This window comes from Ovis canadensis, chromosome 4, assembly GCF_042477335.2.
Source record: "Ovis canadensis isolate MfBH-ARS-UI-01 breed Bighorn chromosome 4, ARS-UI_OviCan_v2, whole genome shotgun sequence".
Classification (NCBI taxonomy): domain Eukaryota; kingdom Metazoa; phylum Chordata; class Mammalia; order Artiodactyla; family Bovidae; genus Ovis; species Ovis canadensis.
The window spans coordinates 24,196,922-24,220,714 of NC_091248.1; the positions used below are offsets into that span (position 1 = coordinate 24,196,922).

At 41.1% G+C, this 23,793-nt stretch overlaps 1 protein-coding gene across 4 annotated transcripts in view; it reads right to left on the reverse strand.

Annotated features, from left to right (window-relative positions):
* Nucleotides 1-433: 433 nt before the first annotated feature.
* PEX1 (peroxisomal biogenesis factor 1) overlaps nt 434-23,793 on the reverse strand; it is an 82,623-nt gene continuing 59,263 nt past the window's right edge. For 2 of the 4 annotated variants that reach the window (XM_069587394.1, XM_069587395.1), the window contains 5 exons: nt 23,517-23,693; nt 22,210-22,440; nt 20,806-21,000; nt 20,414-20,544; nt 8,488-8,763 (listed from right to left, as the gene is read on the reverse strand). In XM_069587394.1, the coding sequence (XP_069443495.1) occupies nt 8,679-8,763; nt 20,414-20,544; nt 20,806-21,000; nt 22,210-22,440; nt 23,517-23,693 (819 nt within the window). In that variant the 3' untranslated portion in view covers nt 8,488-8,678. Of the gene's footprint in view, nt 1,569-8,487; nt 8,764-20,413; nt 20,545-20,805; nt 21,001-22,209; nt 22,441-23,516; nt 23,694-23,793 lie in introns of those variants that run through there. The other 2 variants (XM_069587393.1, XR_011256576.1) reach the window with 2 other exon arrangements.

A 23,793-nucleotide genomic window follows, 5' to 3' on the forward strand; every position in this document is an offset into this window, starting at 1 on the left:
GTGATGCCATCCAACCATCTCATCCTCTGTCATCCCCTTCTCCTCCTGCCCTCAATCTTTCCCAGCATCAGGGTCTTTTGCAATGAGTCAGTTCTTCACATCAAGTGGCCAAAGTATTGGAGCTTCAGCTTCAACATCAGTCCCTCCAATGAACACCCAGGACTGATCTCCTTTAGGATGGACTGGTTGGATCTCCTTGCAGTCCAACGGACTCTCAAGAGTCTTCTCCAACACCACAGTTCAAAAGCATCAGTTCTTCAGCACTCAGCTTTCTTTATAGTCCAAATCTCACATCCATACATGACCACTGGAAAAACCATAGCCTTGACTAGATGAACCTCTGTTTGCAAAGAACTGTCTCTGCTTTTTAGTATGCTGTCTAGGTTGGTCATAACTCTTCTTCCAACATGTTGCTAGAAATGCTATTGTTTCATTTTTGTTTTTGTTTTTTATAGCCGAGTGATCTTTCTCTGTATGTATATATCACGCCTTCTTTATCCATTGCTCTGTTGATAGACATTTAGGTTGCTTCCTTTCTTCTGTTGTAAACAGTGCTGCAGTGAACATTGAGGGACATGTGTCTTTTCAAAGAATGGCTTTCTCCGGATATAGCCCGGGCGTGGGATGGCTAGATCATATGGTAGTTCTGTGTTTAGTGTTTTAAGGAACTTCCATATTGTTCTCTGTAGTGGCTGTTCCAGTTTATTCCCACTAACAGTGTAAAAGGGTTCTCATTTCGAGTTTATTTTTGCATATGCTGTTAGAGAATGTTCTCATTTCATTCTATCACACATGGCTGCCCCATTTTCCAACACCACTTATTGAAGACACCGTCTCCTGTCTGTTGTATATTCTTGCCTCCTTCCTCATAGAGCAGGTGACCATAAGTATGTGGGTTTATCTCTGGGCTTCCTATTCTTTTTCTATTGATCTATATTTTTGTTTTTGTGCCAAATTCTGGCACAAAAACAGGAGTTTGATCCCACAGTTTACTTGATTATTCGTTGAGTTCACAGCCATTTTAGATTTCTTATGAAAAAAGGTATTTGTCAGGAAGCATTTAACAGGAGGCTTCGTGTGTGCTGTTTTGGATCTGTCATGAATCCTCTGTTCCTTATTAATTCCTGAATATTCAGGAATTAAGAGGGGTGGCAAACCGCTCCCAGGGCTGAGGAATGCATGCATTTCCTTCATTACTTTTTTCATATGGTTATAAGTAACTATTTATGACCCTCTTCCTTTTTATGAACCACTGGGGTCCAGCCCCCGCAGGATCCAGGGAAACCCGAAGGAGAAACGGTGTCGGCGATTGTGATTGATTTAGAGAGAGAGAGATAGTTAAGAATGTGTAGATAAGAAAATAGAGGAGAGAAGAAAAGAGGCTGGTGTTCCTTGGTTTATACAGAAAATAAATAAAGTCTCAAGACAAGAGACTTGCACCGCCTACGTGAGGCCACAGGTGCCCTCCCGGTCTCCCAAGGGAGTGAAGGCGCCTTCCCGTTCAGGTCTTAGAAACCCAGGCAAATAAGTAGACACGGCGGATCTCTGTACTGCAGACGGGAACCAGCCTGAAAGAGAGAGTAAAAGGAGGAAAACGATTGACATGAGGAGACCAAGCTGTTTTGATGAGCGAGATCCATAGCTTTGTTTTTAGACAGTACTTATATACCTTTTTTGTACATAGAGGGAAATGAAAGATTCAAGGTCATACCGAGTCAGCCCAACATTCCAGCAGTATTGCCCTTATGGAAACCATGATTTTTCTGCATACCTTTTCCACAAAAGATGTTGTGTACAGTATCTTCTGGCCTTGGAGGCCTGTGAACATTTTATGACCCTCTTTTAATAAAGGCTGCTCAACCAGACAACTTATTTTCCCTCAAAGTGTTTTTTCTTTATATTTCTAATCTATGTCAGCCTCAGAAAATGCCAAACAAGAGTTACGTTTTTCACAGAGCAAAGGTGCAGTGAGTTACAAGAAAGAACCAATTAGCTCAAAAGTCTGATATGGTTAAATTCAAGGCTGCACTTGTTTTTCTTGCATTCTCACTATGTTAACTAATGCATTCCCAGGTGCACAGTGGATAAGAGATATGGGAACTTAGCAACAAGCATTGGCCCAATAATGAAATCCTACACCAGCACTAGCACTACTCTAATAACTTTTAACTCTTTCAAAGGCTCTATGTTTTAGGCTTTCCATGCTTCTCACAGTTGGGAGGCTGTAAATAACTGTATGCATAGCTACAAGAGTCTGGATAACCTGCCAAGCAAGCTAGAATGCTAATAGAGGGGGTTTGATTCGAAATATTCCTCTCATGTCCAGGAGACTTATTAGCTATAGCCCTAAGTTGATTTTCCCCAGAGAAAGGTGGTCGGGGTTAGCCCCCTGTTAATGTCAGAGGAGTTGGTGAAAGTCATGAAACAGTAAAACAGACAGATTCTGGTTTTGGGGTAGATGCTTGAGAAAGCCTAGGGAGCCCCTTGAGTTCTGAAGCCTTGCTTAACAGTTCTCTTCCACATGACCTTGTCATGGGTGAGATCTCCCATGGTGGCCTCTGGCAATGAACCATACTGTAAAAGTGACTATTTACAACCCCCTCTCTCTGATATGGATTGCCTATGTTTCCTTGATAATTTGTATGTCTGGACTTTTGATCTTTATCTTTGCTGAAAAAAGCTACCTTGTAAGACAATATATATACCCACACTATGTTGAATAAAACGCCCTTGTTCCATCAGAGCTTAGGTCCCCATGTCTTTCTTTCTCTCCCTCTCTCTCTGGCTAATTCTCTGGAGCGTAGAAACCCATCGTGCTCACTCTCCTGCCTGGGTTTCTAAGACCCTCTCGAGAAGGCGCACTGTGCTTTCACCTCGAGTGGGCAGCCGGTGCCTTCGTGAGTGATGCACGCCCTTTATCAAGGGCTTTATTGGTTTTCTGCATAATCCGAAGAATATCAGCCTCTTTCTCTTTTACTTTCATATTGTTGACTCCGGACCACCAGGTTCCAGTCCATTAAAGGAACTCAACAGGTATTGATTGGAGAAGAGTTGAATCCTGGTAATTAGGATGTAGACACATGGAAGAAACTGGAGTGCCTTTTATCTCCAGCCTTTTGAAATCTTCCTTGATAGTGACCCAGCCGGTGTCTCTTGCTTGAATACCCAAATCACCTCCATCGGCGTGGGATCAGCCTTGTAAAAGGAAGCTCCTTCTATTGTCCCGTCCCTACACGCCCCAGGGAGACAATAAGAAGTCAGTGTAAAAGCAGAAGGCTTAGCCAAGAACGACGTATTTTTCTTTCTTATGCAAAATCTAAAGAATATATTTGGGGGTAGAGACCGTGGGTGCTAGGCTAAGAAGTACTCATGTCTGACTCTTTGTGACCGTATGGACTACAGCCTGCCAGGCCCCTCTGTCCATGGGATTCTCCAGGCAAGAATCTCCAACTGGAGTTGGGTAGCCATGTGCTCCTCCAGGGGATCTTCCTAATCCAGGGATCAAACTCTAGTCTCTTAGGTCTCCTGCATCTGCAGGCAGATGCTTTACTGCTAGAGCAACCTGGGAAGCCAGGTTCAGTCAGGCAGTTCACTCAGTCGTGTCTGACTCTCTGCGACCCCAGGGACTGCAGTGTGCCACGCCTCCCTGTCCATCACCAACTCCTGGAGTTTACTCAGACTCATGTCCATTGAGTCAGTGATGCCATCCAACCATCTCATCCTCTGTCATCGCTTTCTCCTGCTGCCTTCAATCTTTCCCAGCATCAGGGTCTTTTCAAATGAGTCAGTTCTTCACATTAGCTGGCCAAAGTATTGGAGTTTCAGCTTCAGCATCAGTCCTTCCAATGAATATTCAGGACTGATATCCTTTTGGATGGACTGGTTGGATCTCCTTGCTGTCCAAGGGATTCTCAAGAGTCTTCTCCAACACCACAGTTCAAAAGCATCTACTCTTCAGCACTCAGCTTTCTTTATAGTGCAACTCTCACATCCATACATGACCACTGGGAAAACTATAGCTTTGACTAGACAGAACTTTGTTGACAAAGTAATGTCTCTGCTTTTTAATATGCTGTCTCAGTTCAGTTCAGTCGCTCAGTCGTATCCGACTCTTTGTGACCCCATGAATCGCAACACGCCAAGCCTCCCTGTCCATCACCATCTCCTGGAGTTCACTCAGAGTCATGTCCATCGAGTCCGTGATGCCATCCAGCCATCTCATCCTCTGTCATCCCCTTCTCCTGCCCCCAATCCCTCCCAGCATCAGAGTCTTTTCCAATGAGTCAACTCTTCGCATGAGGTGGCCAAAGTACTGGAGCTTCAGCTTTAGCATCATTCCTTCCAAAGAAATCCCAGGGCTGATCTCCTTCAGAATGGACTGGTTGGATCTCCTTGCAGTCTAAGGGACTCTCAAGAGTCTTCTCCAGCACCACAGTTCAAAAACATCAATTCTTCGGTGCTCAGCCTTCTTCACAGTCCAACTCTCACATCCATACATGATCACAGGAAAAACCATAGCCTTGACTAGATGGACCTTAGTCGGCAAAGTAATGTCTCTGCTTTTGAATATACTATCTAGGTTGGTCATAACTTTTCTTCCAAGGAGTAAGCGTCTTTTAATTTCATGGCTGCAGTCACCATCTGTGGTGATTTTGGAGCCCAAAAAAATAAAGTCTGACACTGTTTCCACTCTTCCCCCATCTATTTCCCATGAAGTGATGGGACCAGATGCCATAATCTTCGTTTTCTGAATGTTGAGCTTTAAGCCAACTTTTTCACTCTCCTCTTTCACTTTCATCAAGAGGCTTTTTAGCTCCTCTTCACTTTCTGCCATAAGGGTGGTATCATCTGCATATCTGAGGTTATCGATATTTCTCCCGGCAATCTAGATTCCAGCTTGTTTCTTCCAGTCCAGCGTTTCTCATGATGTACTCTGCATATAAGTTAAATAAGCAGGGTGACAATATACAACCTTGTCGTACTCCTTTTCCTATTTGGAACCAGTCTGTTGTTCCATGTCCAGTTCTAACTCTTGCTTCCTGACCTGCATACAGATTTCTCAAGAGGCAGGTTAGGTGGTCTGGTATTCCCATCTCTTTCAGAATTTTCCAGTTTCTTGTGATGCACACAGTCAAAGGCTTTGGCATAGTCAAGAAAGCAGAAATAGATGTTTTTCTGGAACTCTCTTGCTTTTTCCATGATCTAGCGGATGTTGGCAATTTGATCTCTGGTTCCTCTGCCTTTACTAAAAGCAGCTTGAACATCAGGGAGTTCACGGTTCATGTATTGCTGAAGCCTGGCTTGGAGAATTTTGAACATTACTAGCATGTGAGATAAGTGCAATTGTGCAGTAGTTTGAGCATTCTTTTGCATTTCCTTTCTTTGGAATAGAAATGAAAACTGACCTTTTCCAGTCCTGTGGCCACTGCTGAGTTTTCCAAATTTGCTGGCATATTGAGTGCAGCACTTTCACAGCATCATATTTCAGGATTTGAAACAGGTCAACTGGAATTCCATCACCTCCACCAGCTTTGTTCGTAGTGATGCTTTCTAAGGCCCACTTGACTTCACCTTCCAAGATGTCTGGCTCTAGATTAGTGATCACATCATCATCATTATCTGGGTCGTGAAGATCTTTTTTATACAGTTCTTCCGTGTATTCTTGCCACCTCTTCTTAATATCTTCTGCTTCTGTTAGGTCCATACCATTTCTGTCCTTTATCAAGCCCATCTTTGCATGAAATGTTCGCTTGGTATCTCTAATTTTCTTGAAGAGATCTCTAGTCTTTCCCATTCTGTTGTTTTCCTCTGTTTCTTTGCATTGATCACTGAAGAAGGCTTTCTTATCTCTTCTTGCTATTTTTTGGAACTCTGCATTCAGACACTGATATCTTTCCTTTTCTCCTTTGCTTTTCGCGTCTCTTCTTTTCATAGCTATTTGTAAGGCCTCCCCAGACAGCCATTTTGCTTTTTTGCATTTCTTTTTTTCTCCTGTACAATGTCATGAACCTCATTCCATAGTTCATCAGGCACTCTGTCAGATCTAGGCCCTTAAATCTATTTCTCACTTCCACTGTATAATCATAAGGGATTTGATTTACGTCGTACCTGTTTTCCCTATTTTCTTCAATTTCAGTCTGAATTTGGTAATAAGGAGTTCATGATCTGAGCCACAGTCAGCTCCTGGTCTCGTTTTTGGTGACTGTATAGAGCTTCTCCATCTTTGGCTGCAAAGAATATATCAATCTGATTTTGGTGTTGACCATCTGGTGATGTCCTTGTGTAGAGTCTTCTCTTGTGGTGTTGGAAGAGGATGTTTGCTATGACCAGTGCATTTTCTTGGCAAAGCTCTTATTAGTCTTTGCCCTGCTTCATTCCGCATTCCAAGGCCAAATCTGCCTGTTACTCCAGGTGTTTCTTGACTTCCTACTTTTGCATTCCAGTCCCCTATAATGAGAAGGACATCTTTTTTGGGTGTTAGTTCTAAAAGGTCTTGTAGGTCTTCATAAAACCGTTCAACTTCAGCTTCTTCAGCATTACTGGTTGGGGCATAGACTTGGATAACTGTGATAGTGAATGGTTTGCCTTGGAGACGAACCTAGATTATTCTTTCCTTTTTGAGATTGCATCCAAGTACTGCATTTCGGACTCTTGTTGACCATGATGGCTACTCCATTTCTTCTGAGGGATTCCTGCCCGCAGTAGTAGATATAATATGCTGTCTAGGTTGGTCATAACTTTTATTCCAAGGAGCAAGCATCTTTTAATTTCAGGACTGCAGTCACTATATGTCACTGTTTCAATTGTTTCCCCATCTATTTGCCATGAAGTGATGGGACCAGATGCCATGATCTTACTTTTCTGAATGTTGAGCTTTAAGCCAACTTTTTCACTCTCCTCTTTCACTTTCATCAAGAGGCTCTTTAGTTCTTCTTTGCTTTCTGCCATAAGGGTGGTGTCATCTGCGTATCTGAGGTTACTGATATTTCTCCCAGCAATCTGGATTCCAGCTTGTGCTTCATACAGTCCAGCATTTCTTTCAGGGACTCACCACACACTCTCACACTATTATACTATGCCTTATGGAATTTGCTCCTGATTGCAAAACTCACTTGACAGTGAATCCCCTAGACTGAACATAAATTCCCCTCACCTGGAAACAGCTGGGCTTCTGGGGAGATAACTGACTGTGAAGTTGGAGCTCCTTTCTGCAAGATGTAGTACACAGTATATATATTGTGAACCAGTGCCCGTGGCCTTAAGGTGCTAAGGAGCTGGGAACCAAAGTGCAAGGGAGAATGACATGTCTCAGTTAATTCCTAGTGACTCAAACATCTTTGCTTGCCTTTCTTGTGCTTCTGGGCTTTGCGGATTCAGAGGTAAGCAAAGGAGGCATGCTTCTGGGAGGGGAACATAGTGATGATTCCGGTGGTTTGAAAGGGGAGGATTTACAATGTTGGTTGAGTGAATACGAAGCTGATGCTATACAATGCGTGATGGGAGAAGAATGGCTGGAACCTTGTGATACTGAGTGTGCATGGTTAATTTAATGGAAGACACCTGCAATCTTAGGTCACCAAGGGCAAAGATGGAAATGACAGCTTAGACCACCCTACTTGGTAAAATGTTAGCCGCTCAGTCGTGTCTTCCTCTTTGTGATGCTATGGACTGTACCCCCCCAGGCTTCTCTGTCCATGGGATTTTCCAGGCAAGAATACTGGAGTGGGGTACCATTCCAGTATTGGGAAAAAAGTTTTTTTTTCCTAAGCCAGGGATCGAACCCAGGTCTCCCACATTGCAGGCAAATTCTTTACCAGCTGAGCCACCAGGGAAGCTTCTAATCCACTAACATGAGGGCTGAAGTCAGAGGAACATGGAATAAATAATGGAAGAGAGAAGTAAAACCTATCAGTCATGACCAAATGATTAGTTGCAAAAAGGGCAGTGGTTACAGCCAATACATTTCTATTCGCTCTCTTATGTATTTATTTGCACATTCTACTGACCTTTCTCCTTTCCCTTTACCACATTATGATATACAGCTTGTGCTGATGGTAGTGACATTACAATTTAGTTCATAGATCACAGCACAGCAGGATAGATTTGTCATGGAGCTGGCGGGGAGGACTGTACATCATTCAAGCTCCTGGCCTTGCAGCTGCATGTAGTATGTTAGGGGATGTCATTTCACTTCTGATTGAAGGAACAACTCAATTTATTTAAATTGTGTGCAAATTCTACATTTTCAGATAAAAAGAACAGATCATTGGATCAGTAGATAACTGAATTTTTTATTTCCAAAATAATCAAGGTGCTAAGCATAAAACTTATCAAATGAAAGAAAGATGTTGAATATGCAACCGTGAATTCTAAGAAATGTATTTAATTACATTCTCTTTTCTTCAAAGGAGAAAAAAATCAGTTATTCCATGTGGCCAATATTATTTCAGTAAGAATTTATATATATAGGAAATAAAATACAGAATCTGTTATAAATATCTCAATTTATTTTAAAGTATTACTGTCAAATAATCCTGATCATTAGATAACAGGTTTACCCATCTTTGTTTTTATAGATTAACAAGTTAAATTAAAAAGAAATGTACAGACATCATTTTCAGTGCTACAACACAGGGACAAACACCACATACACACAAACACAAAATCAGAAGCATCTCTTACGCCAGGGTTACTTTCTGTCCAGGTCGAAACACTGTTCCACTTTGATTTTTTCTCTTCTTTGGATTTTGAAAGCTTTCATACCTTAAAAAAAAATGAGATTAAGTTCAGCATTTATAAGTATTAAATCTTAACAAAACATAAAACAATGGATTGCTGCAAACAAGTTTTTAAGAAACAAAAGACAGTTCTTATAAAAGTTCTTATAAGAGTTTTTAAAAGTTGAACAGAAAAGGAACAAAGAGGATGAAGAGGCAAATCAGAAAAGAGAAAATACAAATGACAACGATGAACCGCTCTACTGTGATCAGAGAAATGCAAAAGTGTGAGATGCATACAACGTTCTCAAAATTGGCCAAGGTTCAGTTCAGTCCAGTCCAGTCACTCAGTCGTGTCCAACTCTTTGCGATCCCATGAATTGCAGCACGCCAGGCCTCCCTGTCCATCACGAACTCCCAGAGTTCACCCAAACTCATGTCCATCGAGTCGGTGACGCCATCCAGCCATCCTATCCTCTGTCGTCCCCTTCTCCTCCTGCCCCCAATCCCTCCCAGCATCAGAGTCTTTTCCAATGAGTCAACTCTTCGCATGAGGTGGCCAAGTTTAGAGAGAGACTAAAATATTTAACATTAGGGTATGGTGAAGCTGGTACTATAACTATATTGCTATTGCTACATACATTTCTGAAAGACAATTTGGCAGTAGATTTCAAAAGCATTTTCAAAAAATGTGAGTAAACTGATGCAACAATCCTACTTCTATCCGAGTGAAACAATTAAGGACATGTGCAAACAGAGGTAAGGGAATGTCTATCACATTGCTCATAGTGAAAACCTGGATGCAACTTATATGTTCAGAAACTGGATGTTATGCCATAGCTGTACTATATAAAATATAGTAAAATAGTAAACTTATTTAAAATGTGAAGGAATGTTAAAGATGTGTGGATGGACGGGGACTGCTATACAGCAATATGTGCAGAGTGTCTTATTTTAGTAACAGAAAACATAAGCATACAAATAAGATTTGGGAGGTAATGAGGTTTAGGGAAACTGCTGGGTTTTTTTCCCCCTTTGTTTTCTGATTCTTCTACAGTAAGCACATATTTTGTGGAAGGGGAGCAGAATACGGCCCCCCTAGTGAACCACTTTGGCATGTGGGTTATTTTGAGCTGAAGGAACTCGGGACCCAGCAGACCCGGGAAATCCTTTTACCTCTCTCTTAACTGCCTTTAAAGAACAGACACTGGGGCCTGCACCAGACATAACTTTTTTTATCTGTGTGGCGGGGCGAACATCTGCTCATCTCATCTCCTTGTGAACTGCCCTCTTAACCTCTGAAGCTTCAGGCCCCATCCCTTCCCTCAGTTCAGGACACTACAGAGGCCTCAGCTCATTGACCGCCAATGAGTCTTGTTTTTATGGGGTTCCTGTATCTACAAAATTAGTTTATCACCTGTTGACATCTATGTCAGTCAGTTATAGACAAGCCAAAGAACCGAGAACGGAAAGTTGTTGCTACCCCTGCAGTTTGGTGCACGCGGAGGCCTCCTGTCGCTGCAGGCGGGGGATCCTGGGACCTCTGATGAGAGCCAGTCAAGGGTCAGAATCCTTACCACGTCAGGCTCCTGGGCCTCTGCCTGCAGGTTCAGTAGAAGTGAGAGCGGGGAGAGTCTTTTCTAAATTCAGAAGCAGGAGAAAAATTTTTGTGTGAACTAGTGCCTTAGCTACAGCAACTCTGGAAAAGCTATCTTCTGAGTACTCTTGTTTTCTGTTCATCCAGTTCTCCCCAAACACGGCTATTGTTTGCTTCTGTCTCTAGCTTTTGTGTCACTTCTCATGAGGAGGAAAACCAAAGAGTAGAAATGCAGTGTGTGCTGTGTGCTTAGTCGCTTAGTCATGTCCAGCTCTTTGCAACCCCATGGACTTTAGCCTGCCAGGCTCCTCTGTCCATGGGGATTCTCCAGGCAAGAATACCAGAGTAGTTGCCACGCTCTCTTCCAGGGGATCTTCCCAACCCAGGGATGAGCCGCACTGCAGGCAGATTCTTCGCCAGCTGAGCCACCAGGGATAGGTTCTGATTTACGCCCACCGTTCGAGCCCACCGGCCTCACAGGCTGGTGACTTTGTGGTTCTAATAGATGTGCATTTGTTTAGACACACTCTGCAGCGGGTCCCCTATATTTAAACAGGTGAGCTTTCCTCTTGTTCTATGTCTTGAGAGCTTGCCTTTGTGACTGGTATGGGTTTGTGACTCTCTGTGGCTTAACCAGAGAGAAGCCAGCCAGAAGATTAAGTATCAGCCTGAATCTGATGGGCATGAGGAAAACTCAGGATCTGAGACAAGAAGTGATAAGCAGCAATCTCTTTGTTCGGCTGTGCCAGCTCTTAGGGAGTTTGCCTTAAGGTGTCCCAGCCCACAGGGGCCTCAGTTGGCTCAAGCTTCACTGTCATCTTGGTGCAGGGAAGTCCCACTCCAGGAGCTCCTGTGAGTGCAGCGATGGGCAGGTCTGCAGCTGGCAGCATCACGTGCTCTGGTGGCAGACGGGAGACTCCATCTTCACCGCCCCATTCTCACTGCCTGTCACCATGAAGCACTTGCTTTCCTTGGCTAGTTCTGAGTAAACTTTGTGGATCTTCTGAAAGCTACGTCTTTTGCACTCCTTTTGGACACTTCTTATGGTCATTCATGGTTAAGCCATAAAAGCGGTTGCAGGTTACAGTCACCATTAAGACCCTATGCGTCAGTGGCCAGATGGATCCTTTAAACTGGAGAAAACTTCTGTTTTTGAAAAACACATGAAAGAGCTCTCATGCTTAACAAGTATGTTATGCTGCCTATGGGAAGACAACAGTAAAAAGACACAAAGGGGTACAACAGCCAGCCTTGGGGTTGCATGTGTCCACAGGTCTTCCTCTTTCTGACCTGTTTCACCTAGTATGATAATCTCCAGGTTCATCCGTGTTGCTGCAAATGCAATTATTTTACTTTTTTGGGGTAAGTAATATTCTGGGGTGTGTGTATGTGTGTGTGTGTGTATATATATACACATGACAACTTCTTTATCCATTCGTCTGTCAATGGACATTGAGGTTGTTTCCATGTCTCAGCTCAGAGAAGCAAAAAGCAAAGGAGAAAAGGAAAGATACATCCATTTGAATGCAGAGTTCCAAAGAACAGCAAGGAGACATAAGAAAGCCTTCCTCAGTGATCAGTGCAAAGAAATAGAGGAAAACAATAGGATGGGAAAGACGAGAGATCTCTTCAAGAAAATTAGAGATACCAAGCGAACATTTCATGAAAAGATGGGACAATAAGGACAGAAGTGGTATAGACCTAACAGAAACAGAAGATATTAAGAGGTGGCAAGAATACACAGAAGAACTATACAAAAAAGGTCTTCAGACCCAGATAATCACGATGGTGTGATCACTCACTTAGAGCCAGACATCCTGGAATATGAAGTCAAGTGGGCCTTAGGAAGCATCACTATGAACAAAGCTAGTGGAGGTGATGGAATTCCAGTTGAGCTATTTCAAATCCTGAAAGATGATGCAAGTGCTGCATTCAATATGCCAGCAAATTTGGAAAACTCAGCAGTGACCACAGGATTGGAAAAGGTCAACTTTCATTCAAATCCCAAAGAAAGGCAGTGCCAAAGGATGCTCAAACTACTGCATAATTGCACTCATCTCACACACTGGCAAAGTAATGCTCAAAATTCTCCAAGCCTAGCTTCAACAGTATGTGAACTGTGAACTTCCAGATGTTCAGGCTGGATTTAGAAAAGGCAGAGGAACCAGAGATCAAATTGCCAACATGTTAGATCATCAAAAAAGCAAGAGAGTTCCAGAGAAACATCTATTTCTGCTTTATTGACTATGCCAAAGCCTTTGACTGTGTGGATCACAAGAAACTGGAAAATTCTGAAAGAGATGGGAATACCAGACCACCTAACCTGCCTCTTGAGAAATCTGTATGCAGGTCAGGAAGCAACAGTTAGAACTGGACATGGAACAACAGACTGGTTCCAAAGAGGAAAAGGAGTATGTCAAGGCTGTATATTGCCACCCTGCTTATTTAACTTATATGCAGAGTACATCATGAGAAACGCTGGGCTGGATGAAGCACAAGCTGGAATCAACACTGCTGGGAGAAATATCAATAACCTCAGATATGCAGATGACACCACCTTATGGCAGAAAGTGAAGAACTAAAGAGCCTCTTGATGAAAGTGAAAGAGGAGAGTGAAAAAGTTGGCTTAAAGCTCAACATTCATAAAACGAAGATCATGGCATCTGGTCCCATCACTTCATGGGAAATAGATGGGGAACCAGTGGAAACAGCGTCAGACTTTATTTTGGGGGGCTCCAAAATCACTTTGGTGGTGATTGCAGCCATGAAATTAAAAGATGCTTATTCCTTGGAAGGAAAGTTATGACCAACCTAGACAGCATATTTAAAAACGAGACATTACTTTGCCAACAAAATTCCATCTAGTCAAAGCTGTGGTTTTCCCAGTGGTCATGAATGGATGTGAGAGTTGGGACTATAAAGAAAGCTGAGCAGCAAAGAATTGATGCTTTTGAACTGTGGTGTTGGAGGAGACTCTGAGTGTCCCTTGGACTGCAAGGAGATCCAACCAGTCCATTCTGAAGGAGATCAGTCTTGAGTGTTCTTTGGAAGGAATGATGCTGAAGCTGAAATTCCAGTACTTTGGCCACCTCATGCAAAGAGTTGACTCACCGGAAAAGACTCTGATGCTGGGAGGGATTGGGGGCAGGAGGAGAAGGGGACACCGAGGATGAGATGGCTAGATGGCATCACGGACTCGATGGACGTGAGTCTGAGTGAACTCCGGGAGATGGTGATGAACAGGGAGGCCTGGCGTGCTGCGATTCATGGGGTTGCAAAGAGTTGGACACGACTGAGCGACTGAACTGAGACTCCTAGAAAGAGGAAATAATCAACAAAAAGATAACCTACTGAATGGGAAAAAATATTTCTAAATGATGTGACCAGTAAGTGGCTAATACCCAAACTATAAGGAGTACATACAACTCAACATCAAAGAAACCTGAGAAAAAAATGGGCAGAGGATAAGAATAGACATTTTCCAAAGAAGACATACAGATAGAAGGCTAACATCTCTAATTAGAGAAATGCAAACCAAAAGTACAGTGGGATACCACCTCACAACTGTCAGAATGGCTATCATCAAAAAGACTAATAGATAATAACGGCAAGGATGAGGAGAAAAGGGGACCGTCTGACACTAGTGTGAGCGAACGTTTATGTCACCACTATCGAAAACAAAACGGAGGCTTCGTACAATACGGATGTTCCTCCAAAACTAAAATGATAGAACTACCATGTAACCAGCAGTTCTAATCTGGGTATATATACAATACCCAGATTATGCAATTAGTATTAATTAGTATACTAGATATTACTATATATAGTATAGTAATACTAATAATATAGTAATGCTATATAGTATTAGTATACTCTATATTGCTATATATATAGAATATAAATATAGTAAGTAATATAGTAGAAAAACAAATAGTAATTTAAAAAGATAGATGTATTTTAATGTTCAAAGAAGCATTATCTAGAATTGCCAAGGTATGGAAGCAACAGAAGTGTCCATCAGTAAACAACTGGCTTAGTGAGATATATGTATATACAAAGGAATATTACTCAGCCATTAAAAAAGACTGAAGCACTGCCATCTGATACAACATGGATGGACCTAGAGAATACCATCAGAAAAGACAAATACCATTATCACTTACTTTGGAATCTAAAAAAAATGAATGTATAAAACAAAACAGAAATGGACTCAGATATAGGGAACAAATCAGTGGTTACCAGACGAGAGAAGGAAGGAAAGGAGCAAGCCAGGGTTTGGGGGTTAAGAGGTACAGACTACTCTGTATAAAATAAGGAAGAATTATATTGTTCATCACAGGGAAATGCAGCCATTATTTTGCAGTAACTTTAAATGGAGTATAATCTATAAATAATGAATCACTATGTTCATACAAAGTGAAGTAAGTCAGAACAAGTATTGTGTATTACTGCATATATGTGGAGTCTAGAATCTAAAACTATCGTAAGTAAGTGCATATATGGTGAACCTGTCTGCAGGGCAGGAATAGAGAAGCAGACGTAGAGAAGGGCCTTGTGGACAGAGAGTGGGGGAAGAGGAGGGTGGGATGAACTGACATATATACACGACCCTGCGTAAGGCAGCTGGGGGGAAGCTGCCCAGTGACACAGGGAGCTCAGCTGGGGGCTCTGCTGCAACCTAGAGGGGTGGGGCAGAAGGGAGAAAGCGAAAGGATACATGTCTACAAACAGCGGCTTCACGTTCTGTATAAGAACTAACTCAACACAGTAAAATATTCCAATTAAAAAAGAAAAGCCCAAGGCTAAAATTTGGGGATGGAAATTAAACAGGGTCTGTTTGTCTGTGTTTGTTATATCAATGTATATATGATATTTTAGATGAATATTGCCATAATTTGTAAAATGATCTACTTAACTGGCTTAAAGAAAACAGCAGCACAAATTTAATATTTCTCAACTCTCAGAAACATAATACAAACTAATCCAAGTAAAGTGATCTGGGACACTGGCCAGTAAATATAAGTTAAAGTATATCTGTTATGAAACTTGCCATGACAGTTAACTGCTTTAATATCCCATAAACTTTTCATAAGTGAACTTCTCAACAGTAACTTTTTATGGTATGTCTCCTTTGTTTCCATAATCTCTTCAGTAACTTAAACCCTTAGTTTTGGTAAATGATGAAAATTCACTGGGTATCTAGATCATTTTTAAATATGATAAAATACTGAAACATTAACTACTGAACACAGTATTATTTACTTTTGGCTTCTTACAATGTAGAAACTAAAAATATTTCAAAGTATAAAGAAATGCGTCCCATTCTACACTGAAGAATTGTACTGTTAAGGTGCATTCTTCCGGAAATTATGAAATGTATGCAGTAATCTACCGGTCTATAAAATGCTAGTGTAACAGTTGAAAATTACAAGTTAAGTTTTGTGTTAAGAATTCTAATTCATGTCTTTAATTAGAACTGAGAAATTACAAGGAAAACAGCTATGCAACTCTATTCTGACTGTGTCAGAATGGGAAATAATAAAGGACAAACTGAATGAACTCAGAAACCTGCAGAGAGGCCAACTGTGTGTAGTCAAGGTGGATAAGATGGAATGAATTTACTACAGGGGTTAAAGGAAAGCTTTAGTTTATATACTACCACTATTAAAATGTTCTCCTTTACGACAAAAATCTTTTGGGCTATTGGTCTGCTACTCCTGAGACTATGAAAGGTTCTTTACCTTTTTAAGTAGACTTCATAGGAAACTTTTTAGAAATCAAAATGCTATTTTATCCAAATAATTTCCTATACCTCATATCTTATTACTTAAGAAAGCCTTAAGTGTTTTGTTTTTACACCTATGTAACTCTATTTGCCTGCAAAGTCTCTGACATTATGGTTAAGCGAATAGGTATTGTTTAACAGTAAGATATATAAAATAGTAAAAAACAGAATGGGAAAGACTAGAGATCTCTTCAAGAAAATTAGAGATACCACGGGAACATTTCATACAAAGATGGGCTCGATAAAGGACAGAAATGGTCTGGACCTAACAGAAGCAGAAGATATTAAGAGGTGGCAAGAATACACAGAAGAAATGTACAAAAAAGATCTTCATGACACAGATAATCACGATGGTGTGATCACTCACCTAGAGCCAGACACCCTGGAATGAGAAGTCAAGTGGGACTTAGAAAGCATCACTGCGAACAAAGCTAGTGGAGGTGATGGAATTCCAGTTGAGCTATTTCAAATCCTGAAAGATGATGCTGTGAAAGTGCTGTACTCAATATGCCAGCAAATTTGGAACACTCAGCAGTGGCCACAGGACTGGAAAAGGTCAGTTTTCATTCCAATCCCAAAGAAAGGCAATGCCAAAGAATGCTCAAACTACCGCACAATTGCACTCATCTCACACGCTAACAAAGTAATGCTCAAAATTCTCAAAGCCAGGCTTCAGCAATACATGAACCGTGAACTTTCAGATGTTCAAGCTGGTTTTAGAAAAGGCAGAGGAACCAGAGATCAAATTGCCAACATCCGCTGAGAGGAACCAGAGATCAAATTGCCAACATCTGCTGGATTATCGGAAAAGCAAGAGAGTTGCAGAAAAACATCTATTCCTGCTTTATTGACTATGCCAAAGCCTTTGATTGTGTGGATCACAATAAACTGTGGAAAATTCTGAAAGAGATGGGAATACCAGACCACCTGACCTGCCTCTTGAGAAACCTGTATGCAGGTCAGGAAGCAACAGTTAGAACTGGATATGGAACAACAGACTGGTTCCAAAGAGGAAAAGGAGTACGTCAAGGCTGTATATTGTCACCCTGCTTATTTAACTTCTATGCAGAGTACATCATGAGAAACGCTGGGCTGGAAGAAGCATAAGCTGGAATCAAGATTGCCGGGAGAAATATCAGTAACCTCAGATATGCATATGATACCACCCTTATGGCAGAAAGTGAAGAGGAGCTAAAAAGCCTTTTGATGAAAGTGAAAGAGGAGTGAAAAAGTTGGCTTAAAGCTCAACATTCAGAAAATGAAGATCATGGCATCTGGTCCTATCACTTCATGGGAAATAGATCAGGAACCAGTGGAAACAGCGTCAGACTTTATTTTTGTGGGCTCCAAAATCACTGCAGATGGTGATTGCAGCCATGAAATTAAAAGACGCTTACTCCTTGGAAGGAAAGTTATGACCAACCTAGATAGCATATTGAAAAGCAGAGACATTACTTTGCCAACAAAGGTCCATCTAGTCAAGGCTATGGTTTTTCCAGTGGTCATGTATGGATGTGAGAGCTGGACTGCAAAGAAAGCTGAACACCGAAGAATTGATGCTTTTGAACTGTGGTGTTGGAGAAGACCCTTGAGAGTCCCTTGGACTGCAAGGAGATCCAACCAGTCCATTCTGAAGGAGATCAGTCCTGAGTGTTCTTTGGAAGGAATGATGCTGAAGCTGAAACTCCAGTACTTTGGCCACCTCCTGCAAAGAGTTGACTCATTGGAAAAGACTCTGATGCTGGGAGGGATTAGGGGCAGGAGGAGAAGGGGACGACAGGGGATGAGATGGCTGGATGGCATCACTGACTCGATGGACGTGAATTTGAGTGAACTCCGGGAGTTGGTGATGGACAGGGAGGGAGGCCTGGCGTGATGCGATTCATGGGTTGCAAAGACTTGGACACGACTGAGCGACTGAACTGAACTGAACTGGTGTTTTAAAACCTCTTGATATTTTTGACAAACTTCCCCAAATTCTAAATAAGGCTTTTTGACTTTGAACTAACTCTTATGATTTTCCAGAGATCCCCAGGAACATCTCAAGAGATCTACTACCTTTCTCCTTACAAAAAGAGAAAGATAAATTAGGCTTACTTGATATATTACATTACATAGTAAGCACTGTCAAGAAGAAACACAACACATGATACTCAGTTATATTTATATGGCTATGTTATTAACATGTCTTATGAATATTACATATCAGACATTTAGGAATTGTATACAATTCCTGTAATTCCAGTTATCTTTTAAAATTATATGTCACAGAAATACCCAAATTTCCTCATCAACTGCATTATAGTGATGTTTCATCTGTTTTTTTTTTTTTATTTTAGGAGAAGAGCTTCAGATTTACAGAAAAGTTGGCAAAGATAGTAAAGAGTTTCATAAAACCTTTAACCATGGCCAGTTTTAAGTCTTTTTCATTTATAATTATTGTAAAAGTGTTCCTACAAAAGTGCTAGATCTTCAGAGAGACTTATGGGAACTACTCTAACAAGGGCTGGTTTCTGATAACTTTCAGTTTATATCACTGAATTAGGTAAGAATTAGGGCTTCCCTGGTAGCTCAGCGGTTAAAGCGTCTGCCTGCAATGAGGGAGACCTGGGTTAGATCCCTGGGTCAGGAAGATCCCCTGGAGAAGGAAATGGCAACCCACTCCAGTATTCTTGCCTGGAGAAGTCCATGGACGGAGGAGCCTGGTGGGCTACAGTCCACGGGGTTGCAAAGAGTCAGACACGACTGAGTGACTTCACTTAGGTAAGAATTTGTAGAACTCTAAAGGAGAAACTGATGGCTTCATAAAACTGCTAACAGAAGATCCATAAAAATGAATTACATGGGATTGAATGAACTACTGAGGACCATTGTAGTTTTTATGACTTTGTATTTATCAAGTATTGTTTTATTTCTTCCAGATTTAAGGAAACCTTTTTAAGCTATCAATAATTTGGTTAAATATGCCTTTGTGAACAAAAATGAAACATGTTTTCTACCTGATCCTTCCAGAAGAAACTCTCAATGAATATTCCTATGGCTACAGTTATTTCCATAAGTTCAAGGAGAATCCTTTCTCCTTGTGATAGGGCACAGCTGGAAGCACTGGTTTTATTACCAAGGCTTTGACTGGAATATCACATGTGAAGAATGCACAGAGAACCAAAAAGACCAGTTTTAAGAAACTAAGATTGATTTTATGGAACCAGTAATGCTCCTTGGAAAATCCGCCTGGTACCTTTTTTCAGAGTTCCCAGTAACCTTACCACATGAGTTTAGGAAGGTCATTTCCTGGCAGGTATACGGACTTCAGGGTATCTTTGAAGTGAAGTCGCTCAGTCGTGTCCGACTCTTTGCGACCCCGTGGACTGTAGCCCACCAGGCTCCTCTGTCCATGGGATTCTCCAGGCAAGAATACTGGAGTGGGTTATCATTTCCTTCTCCAGGGGATCTTCCCGATCCAGGGATTGAACTCGGGTCTCCCGCATTGGAGGCAGATGCTTTAACCTCTGAGCCACCAGGGAAGGGTATCTTGGGGACCTCCAAAAGAGGGGAATTTAAGCCACCTGAATACGGTTGACCCTTTAACAACACAGGAGTGAGGGGCACCAACCCCACCCCTCACTAACAGACATAAACCTTCAGTCAGCCCTCTGTATCCACAGTTCTGTATCCACAGATTCAACAAGCCGTGGATTGTGTAGGACTATAGTACATGTTTACTGAAAACCGACTCTTGTAGTTTAAGCCCATGTTGTTTGAGGGTCAACAGTATATAGCTACTGCAAGCAAAATGTTATGGTAAGTACTTGCCTTGGCTTCCAAGCATCAAGTCTTTTAAAACATCAAACTGAGATTCCTGCTGTAAATTTCCAGCAAAAAGCACCTATATGGTCAATTACTATTCTTGCTGAACTTATATAAATAATCAGGCCAAGTTTATTGAAACTAGATTTAATTTGAAACAGTTTAGTCCTACTGTGGTTACTTAAGTTAGAAATGGAGGTCATTGTGGAGAGAGAAATCATGTTTCATTAATATACTTTTTCTTTGTTTTTAAAATTTAAAAAGTCCATTAACCAATTCATTTGATTAAATCTGATTTATATAAATATACATTTATATAAAAATAAAAATTTATTTTTAACTTCTTTACGTTTTTGAGTGTTTGAATGCATGGCTACTAAGCAAATGTTTTTGAATTGGCTTTTAAATATTCCACATATTATTTGTGATTCGAAAAAGAACGCTGGAAGTTTGAAGAACTGTCGCTTGTAATAGCTGTATACTTCTGAATCAGAATTTGTTACTTACAACTCAGCAAAGGTCTTCCAGTCCTCTTCACTGATGGATGGCCGAGTATGGCTAAGTGCAGTCATTAAATGTGACTGGCTAATAGCCAAACTGGTTTTGATTGGTCCTGGTGGGTTAAGGGTATCATCCTCCTTAAGCAAAAAATAAAATGACAGAAAGTTAACTAAGGGACATAAAGAAAAAGAGTTATTTGCTTTTGCCACTTTCTTGGGACTACGCCTTCCCTTTCTCATAAAATTACCAAACACTGTTAGCATGTAACTGTTTGACCGATCGGTGTGTCTCAGCCCTTTATAAAGAGAGTGCATTTACAAATCGAAAAAATACATATCAAAAACAGGAAAACAATCTGTAAGAAGTTTTACAGTTGCGATGAAGGGGGAAAGCCTTACTCCAGTCTGGCTCTGGTATCTGCCTTTGATGATGCTGATGTCTGCCCTCAGTTGATCTCTTTGCTCCTGTGTGAGTTCTTGATAACCCTCTTGGGAGGCGGTTCTGAACAATGGAGGTCGTAATGACTGATCTTTCCCAGGAGCTCCAGGCAACTCCTGAGTCATGGAGCTTGGTGCTGACAGGCATTGTGAGCTCTGCATGGTTAAGTATAATGAGATGGGAGGGAAGGAAAAAGAGCAAGGGAGAAAAAAGTTATGTACTTATCAAAGATAGAATGACAAACTTTTAGCAGGAAAACTTTACCATGGGTAAGCTTGCATTGTAACTAGCTAAAATTTAAGCAGGTTTAAAATGCATTCATATTCTATAAAGGATCATCTATACCTACGTGGCTGACCCGCCAGAGAGTGAAAACTGCCATCATACAAGGTGGTTTTTTTTTAAATGCTTTGTTATAAATCCACCAGTAATGCTCTAGTGATAGGTTATACTAAGGTTCTAGGGCATTTCTACATGTTAAGAAACAAAAAAAAGCGGAGAATTAAAACTGCTTACTATTCTCGAGAATAAAAATGGGTTACTTTTATATTTTTTAAAACCTAGTTAAGGAAATCTACCTAAAAAATTACTGAATATTTGTAAAAATGTTAAGTTTACCAATACAGTAACAGCGAATCACTATCTTCTGAGATATGCGTTGAATGCTATTTTAATTTAGAAAAATGGTATTACCCAAATTTAATCTGGGCTTCCCTCGTAGCTCAGTCGGTAAAGACTCTGCCTGCAATAAATGCAGGACACCCAGGTTCAAATTCCTTGGGACAGGAAGACCCCCTGGAGAAGGAAATGGCAACCCACTCCAGTACTCTTGCCTGAGAATTCCATGGACAGAGGAGCCTGGTGGGCTACAGTCCATGGGGTTTCAAGAGTCAAGACATGATTAAGTGACTAAAACACACAAATTTAATCTAAACATTTTCCCTGTTGAAACATTACTAATAACTTTTTCACTATGCTTATACTTTCTACCAGAAATATTACCAAAAGATAACATTTTGTTGTCAGAATTTTTGAGATTATCATACCAAATTTCTTATCCTCAACTGTTCTACAATAATAGAATTTAAGTTTAACATAAAATTGATCTGCTACTAAAGATGTTTTAAAGCTGCTAATGAAGAGAGAAAACCTGAAAGAAACCAAAGGGTAATTAATCACAACCCCTGGCTACCTCGGCTCCCCTTACTGCCAGCCCTGTCTTCACAAGGAATGAAAATGACTGATTAGTGCATGGAAAGACTGCTTTACTGACGGAGTCACACCAACCAGAAAGAACATGGGGGGCCATAAACTGAAACAACATATGGCTTCCTACTTCAAAGCTGTACAACTACACAAGTTACCAAATCAGAAGAGGTTCCATTTCCAAGTTCTGATTCGTAAGAGCTTCCAAAGTAGAGCCGGTACATATTGAACTTTGATTCATCTTGAAGCACCTCAGACATCTCCAGAGAAACCAGGGACTGCTCTAAGCCACATTCTCCGTCTCCAGCTGAATCATCAGAGCCACTGCTGTGGTTAAGAAAAACCATTGAAGACAGACTCAGGTCACTATCAGAGCTGGAACCTCCATCCTAAAACACACAAAAGGACAAGCGGCTATAAAGCTCTAAATAATCCACAATTCAAAAATAAACCACACAGCGTTCTAACAGATCAAGGAAACTCCAGGCCCTTTTTACAAAAGTTCTTATTGATTCTCTAATGGTTCTGAGGCATATCACATAATTTTAACTATTAAAATAAGGAAAGACAAAATGGCATATGTAGGTAATTTGCCAATCATCTCCCCTAAAACTAACAAAGCTAGGACTCAGACTTCTGGATTTTATTTTCATGTCTCTTTAAATTCATATTTTTCTATTCTGAAATGAAAAAGTACTCTAAAACATGGCTGATGCATCATTATAGAGTGCTTTACAAATAAACACCCTTTCTGCTAGTGAAATGGCACAGGGGGAGGAAACACCTTCCATGGCTTACCAAAATAAGTAGCAAAAACTTGGAAGTATCTAAATTTAGTCCCTGCAATAACTTCCAACAAAATGTGAAGGAGAGAAGCATACAGGAAAAGTCTTCCTGGAAAATATATGGTTAAGTCCATCATACGGCAGAGTTCAAATTCTTTGGTGCAAAAATTACATTATCCTTACAGAAAAAACTTTCTGGGGCTGGAGTACCGAAAGTACAGGATAAACCTAGACCGTCTTGTCCTGTAGGGAAGTAAGTGATCAGAGAACGAGGACTACACACCACAGAGGCACAGGAGCCATCCCAAAGGGGCTCCTACTGGCCGGACCTGGGCAACCTGAGCTTCAAAACAACCATCTGATGATTGTTTTAAAAAGTAAAAAATCTGAAATCGCAATATAATTCCTGACACCTTGATTCAAAGGATACCCTTCCACACACCAACTATATTTTGCCAATAGTAAGGTAAGGTGAAAGAAACAGACACCAAATTCTTCATGTAAGTACAAATTCCCTACAAAGCCAGCATCCCAATTACGGTACACTTGACTAAAGGCAAATTCCTATAAAGTTAAACTGAAGTTGTTCAAAAGTAAAACTTTGTTTTTAAGGTTGAAACTGACACTGAACTGCTCATATCCGCGTAAGACGCCACAGTAGGTCTCCTCCAGTAACTTACCTGGAGCCCACAGGACAGCAGCCTTCCGTGCAGGGCCTCTAACTGGGCGCTGTAGAGGAGCGCCTTCAGGTCCGCTCCCGTAAAGCAGTCGGTTGCTGAGGCCACGTGCTGAAGATCCACGTCATCTGCCAGAGGCAGAGACTCACTGAGAACGTGTAAGATTTCAAGACGTGACGCCTGAAGGAAGAAACACTCACTGACTTAACAAATAACACTGAATGCGATATTTTCAACTGTGCATCTTACAAGATTTTTCTTATACGTTCACTTCATATAT